Here is a 6,000-nt window from a genome sequence, read left to right on the forward strand (position 1 = left end):
TGGTCTGAAAAAAAAAACGGTCACGTGCGTCCCGCTAGTTAATTTTTTCAACCGATATCAGAGACGTTAGACTATTCAGTATTAAAGTAGTATGAATCCATGAACTTTATAAAGGATGCAATAACAAGGGTTGGACGATCTGCTCGTCAATTGGAATCTTTCACCAGTTCACAAAAAGGAAATGTGGTTTTAGCCACTTCAAAAGAAGAATCATCGCCGAAAGTAATACACAAGCCAAATAGAAATTTGACCAATGCAGATCTCCATAAATTCAAACCGCTAGTAAAGGGATACCAACGGAAAGTGTACCAGGACTTCTTAGAGCCGTTGCAGATTTCTAATTTAAAAGTATTCAATGATGACCTCCCCAAGTATAATTCGGAGTTGGCTAAAATTGTATGGGTACGAAAAACGAACCAGGATACAGTGAATGTTTTCAATAATTTCTTGGAAGATAGAATAATATTCAACCAGATGATGGATTTGTTAATAGATATAACGCCTGAATACTTGAAATCCAATGACATACACAACGATCAAAGTCTCTCGAGAATACTACAGCAGCAGGACCACCAAGACCGAATGAATAAATTTTCCGACATAACTCCAAGATACCATTTTCATGAAATACCGCCAATACCACCGTTAGACCCGGAGAGCTTTCAAAAATACATATACTTTCTTACCCATCTGAAGATACTATACAAGAATTCGCTGTCACTACAGAATGGCCTTGTATCGGATATCTTATTACACACGCATAAGCTAACCAACACAAAGTACCAGCCATTTCGCTCGGTATATACATACAATTACTTGATCAAGTTCTTCGGATACGATAAGAATCAAAGTTCGTTTGCAAGAGAATTGTTACTAGTAATGAATAAAGATGGCCATAAACCCAACATAGATACAATCAACAATTTGTTGAAACTATGCCAAACGCACTCCAAAATTCGGTCTATTTCCAACACCTACCAAATTATAATAAAGTATTTGAAGCTCAGCAAGTCATTAAATATAGAAATTAATTTAACGACGTGGAACAGAATTTATGACCTGATTAACAATATTTTTCTTAAAGAATTATTCATAAATAAAATGATCAGCATTAATTTACCCATTCTGAAGAATTTGAGCATTCGGATCCTCGATGATTATATGGAAACCACAAAAAATACAAACGAACTTATAGCATTCATAGAGAATGATTTGCAGGTGAAATGGCGCCAAGATTCGAAGTTTCTTAATAAAGTTCTTTATCATAAAGCAATTAATGCGACACAAGACCATCTACATGAATTATGGACTTTCATAAATACTTGTGATATTGACAGTTTCTCAGTTAAGTACTTGTTCGAAGGTATCATTAAGAATAAGCAAATAACCAACAAAGGGCTTATGCTCGTATCCTTCTATTCAAACATTGATAACAGTCTTTACAATAACCCAGATATTTACAAGTTTATAATACTGGGAGTATGTGAGAACAACGAAAATTACTCTTACGATAAAATTGCATTCATACTACGCGGATTGATCCACGACGCTACTCACTACTTAGGGCTACCACAGGAAATCACGAAGTACGAGACGAATAAAACGGTTTCTGAAAACTTCAAGATAATCAAGAGACTAGTTGGGTTTAAGCTTACTAAGTTCGAAGGGAAGCTAGCCTATTATAACCAACAAGCATCACCGGTCCACCCATTACTGTCTCCGTTGTCCATGGAGGAAAGAACCCTCTGGATGGGACTCAAGGCTCATATCAAGCAAAAGAACAACCCAACTGATCCCCAAGAAATCATACATCGTTTACAATTGGGGCCATGTACAGTATTGATACCTCAAGACCAAATTAACAAATACGAACAGTACCAAAACCGAAAAACGGCAAATGCCAGAAACAGAGATCGCTTGTATAAACTTCAGCAGGGAATAGACAACTACACCGTTCAACAAATGACTGAAAGGGGTATCATCGTGTGATGTGAAACTTCGCTTAATTCTGGTATCCCTACTCACCCCACCCACTAATAGGCTGATTTTTCACCTGCCAGGTCTTCGGTCGCATATTCCTAATCATTCGGGCATATTTAAGCATGTATATAATTAATAAATACCCAATGTGCGTTGTACAGAACCCCCTTCAATTTGTCTGGAATGTAACCAATTATGATGCAAATCAAACGATCTAAGCTCCTTCTCCTCTTTATCCCTTACTTGAGGTAAATAGACTACATATAGTGCGTACAGATTATTGCTCTCTTTTTTCTGGGATAAGTATATTACTTTCCTTATCAGTAAGTTGGATTACATCTTCCTTTTTTGAACCACTTTGACATTGTAGCGGTAATATCTGGCCACATGCCCTATTATACCCTATTAAAAGTATTCTTCGTGGATTACTATTGTATCGAATAATACTCCCGAATCAGCCTCGCCTTATTGTTCCAGGTGCGCAGCTCGGATTTTATGCACTGATGAAGATGCTTACAAGATCACGGATCCCACATTTCCATGGCCATCCTTACTAAATGCCGACGAATATGCATTGTTTAAGGGTTGCAGAAATCCCTAACTTTTATTGCCATTTCAATTTGTATGTGTCCCAAATTAGTCCCCTCTAAAACCTCAAATATACGTTTTGCCTCATTAATATAGAGTTTTACCTTAAATGTATGGATTCGCTTCTAAATATTTTCAGCAAACGTTTACGATGATAGCAAAACCGCAAGCATTACATTAAGCTCTGACTAACGGGCCGGGCCTAAAACTATAATTTAGTGTTATTTTTAGCGTTTGGTTAGCAGGCTCATATCACACTCATTTATGCGAAGCATGAACTATTTTTTAAAAGTTAGGCCATGAGTGTGTTTTCAGCATAGTTTTCTTCCATGTTAAACTCGAAGATGCAATATGTATAGAAACATGCAGTAATTTCAGACTAAATCGACGAGAAACGGGTAGGAGTATTGCTAATAACATTACTTAATTTGGAAATTTCTATTTTAAACTAGGGCGAACCAAAACAATCCCGAACAATAGACCATAATAGATTTTGCACATTCTAACATTACTTTTTAAGTTAACAACCTGTAGGATCGGCCAGTATACAGTCGTTTGAGTATGCTTAACGATAATTTTTCGAATATTCCGGCATCTCGAAATATCCTTAATTAGCAATATATAGGTTGGATAACCATTTGAAATCGATTATTGGAATTTTCAGTCGTCAGTACGGTGTTTTTTAGTTCAGTGTCATAGCTTGATATATTTTGATTGATACTGGTGAGTTGAATAGTCAGATATTTGGAGATAAAATTGAAGGTTTAACTGGTGGATAGCTGATAAGAAAAATAGCTGAAAGGATGATACCAAATAAATTAATATTGACACTAGGATTGGTTCAGGTGGTTTGTGGGTTGACCTTGGATTCATGTTCGAGTCAAAATATAGGAAGTGGGAAGACATCGTCGCAATATATGTCCAATGGTAAATGTAAAGAGACTTGCATGTCAGACGGATATGCAGTGGCTATTCTACAAGGATACGACTGTTGGTGCTCTAACTATCTTCCTGGTGACACCACATCAATGTCCAATTGTAACGAGGATTGTCCAGGGTATCCTTCCGAAAAATGTGCTGGTCTGGGATACTATGGTTACCTTGTAGTAGGAGATCCAAGTGGCACACAAGGGAGCTCGAGTCCAAGTTCTACATCTGAAAGTAGTAGTTCGACCGAAGAAACTTCGAGCTCGACGTCTAAAACGTCTTCTACATCAACCTCGAGCACATCTACCACAACTTCATCATCTTCGTCATCCAGAAGAACATCTACAAGTACTTCGTCTTCATCCTCATCCTCATCAACCTGGACTGAGCCTACAACATCCTCATCTTCATCAAGCTGGGATGAACCTACAGCATCACCCTCATCTTCATCAGCCTGGGACGGAGCTACAGAATCTTCCTCGTCCTCATTGTCGTCCTCATTTTCGTCTCCTTCGTCGAGTTGGTTCTCGTCATCACAACCAGCATCATCCGCTCCTCAGACTACATCATCATCATCGTCATCATCGTCATCATCATCATCATCATCATCGTCATCATCATCGTCATCATCATCGTCATCATCATCATCGTCATCGTCATCGTCGAGTACCGAGAAACATAAGGCAACGACTGTGTTCTCAGTAAAAACAGTGAATGGAAGTCCTACAGAGATTGTTAAAACGCAGTACGTGACAGATCCCCCATCCTCTACTGAAGGCTCAGATTCTGCCTCATCTTCTGGATCATCAAATGAGGCTGGTGCGGATGAGAATAAATCAAAGGAAAGCAATTCGTTTTTCGATTCTACTGGTAAAGTGGCAGGGACATTTACGGCAGTAGGAGTTGTCGTTTTTGGTATTTTATTGGCAATAGTGTATTGCTGCTTCAAGAAGTCGCATGATTATGCTGATGAAGAGAATCAATATTCATCAGATGAATATTCATTAAATAATGAAAAGCCAATAACGCCTGCTGTGATACCTGATTCTAAGAATTCGTCTACCGTTTCGTCTAATTTGAAGCGTGATAATTCGAGCAAGTCGATCTTTTCTTATTTCACCGCAGCAAATAACAGCAATAGTGGTGTAACGAGAAGTTCTTCAAGAAAGAAACTTACAAAACACAGTAGGAATGATCTGGTACAAAGTCACGATCCAATTTTAGGAGGTCAATTAATGTTCCCTATCACTGAGTTTGATTCAAGACTAGATCCTAATACAATGTTTATGAATAATAACGAATCAAAGAAATCCTTTGGCGATGAGAATGATTATTCTCGTAAGATATTAACTGTGGCAAATCCAGAATAGTTCTCTAATAGAGCGTGGGCTATAATTATATAACTTTAAGGCATAACATTAAGATATTCAATGAAGCTTAAGTTTCAATTCTACTAATAAATATATCTTTAAATAATAAGAATTCATAGTATATTTCGTTTACCCGGGTTTAAATTAGCATCAGATTATTCTTGGCTCCTTCTATTTATTATGTACTATACCATTTATATGGTTATCGTTTTCAAATGCAACCTGTTTTCATGTAATCAATGTGTAGATATTCGACAGTTTGATTGATCTATAAGATTACACGCAAACACTTTCAATATTAGACTGTATAAGTTGAATCTATATAGACGGAACAGGTGATATAATGAACGCTTTTGCATCGAATCTCATATTTTGCCTTACATATGAGTCTGTTAAATATTTCAACATGGGTTAAAAACTCTTCCAAGTACTCCGGAAATAATCCTACCGAACCAGAAGGGAATGTTGCAAGCGGAATCTTTCGCTTTGCGCCCTTCGCTACATTTAAACTGCTGAACTTTCTCCGTCTGATTTGCTACCCAGTAATGATTTTTCCCCTTTCCCCTACTTGTTCTTATGTGTCGGCTGCTTCTCATAAGCATTGGGAGTCGACTTCTTGAGTTTTCCCTGCTTCCTCTTGTGGTTTCCGCAGCATGCATCATGTCCAGGTGTTCCATTCGATGCATTAGACTCTCCTTCTCCTGCCCCATCGTCCGACTGGTCAGACTCGTCGCTCGACGAGTCACTCGACTCCGATGACAGCTCCCCAAACTCTCGTTGTGGGTGGAATATACAGCATATTTTCGACTTCTTCTTGTCCATATTCTCGTTGTCCACTACATCGTTGGTCCATCTGACCTTGGGTTTTTCCTTCTTGTCTTTCTTGTTGTTCCGGAGGTGCAATATCGGCCTCGTTTCCGAGTTTGTCTCTGTATCCGTCGTGGTGGTATTAGAATGGTTCCCCGACATCACTATTATCTATCTTGTCGCTATCAAAATCCGTCTTTTCAGTCCCTTTCCACCTTATTTATGTCCCATTCCTAGGCGAATGATGGAGCAACCGTCTCCATCACGTGGTTCATTCAACTTCATCTACATCTTATAGCCGCTAATTTCAAGCTACACAAACAAGAAA

The 6,000-nt window shown here is 38.3% G+C and overlaps 3 protein-coding genes across 3 annotated transcripts; 2 read left to right on the forward strand and 1 right to left on the reverse strand.

Moving 5' to 3' along the window:
- Positions 1 to 99: 99 nt before the first annotated feature.
- On the forward strand, positions 100 to 1,989 carry AC631_04635 (uncharacterized protein; the record flags this gene model as incomplete). Its single annotated transcript, XM_015613464.1, has 1 exon — positions 100 to 1,989. The coding sequence occupies one exon, from the start codon at positions 100 to 102 to the stop codon at positions 1,987 to 1,989; it is 1,890 nt and encodes a 629-aa protein (XP_015465716.1).
- A 1,382-nt stretch (positions 1,990 to 3,371) lies between these two features.
- On the forward strand, positions 3,372 to 4,865 carry WSC4 (Wsc4p; the record flags this gene model as incomplete). The annotated part of the gene is made up of 1 exon (XM_015613465.1): positions 3,372 to 4,865. One exon carries the CDS (start codon positions 3,372 to 3,374, stop codon positions 4,863 to 4,865), a length of 1,494 nt encoding a protein of 497 aa, XP_015465717.1.
- Positions 4,866 to 5,429: 564 nt separating this feature from the next.
- AC631_04637 (type 1 protein phosphatase-activating protein YPI1) lies at positions 5,430 to 5,834 on the reverse strand (the record flags this gene model as incomplete). The annotated part of the gene is made up of 1 exon (XM_015613466.1): positions 5,430 to 5,834. One exon carries the CDS (start codon positions 5,832 to 5,834, stop codon positions 5,430 to 5,432), a length of 405 nt encoding a protein of 134 aa, XP_015465718.1.
- Between the last annotated feature and the right edge of the window lie 166 nt (positions 5,835 to 6,000).

This window comes from Debaryomyces fabryi (assembly GCF_001447935.2).
Source record: "Debaryomyces fabryi strain CBS 789 chromosome Unknown contig00131, whole genome shotgun sequence".
In the NCBI taxonomy this organism is placed as follows: domain Eukaryota; kingdom Fungi; phylum Ascomycota; class Pichiomycetes; order Serinales; family Debaryomycetaceae; genus Debaryomyces; species Debaryomyces fabryi.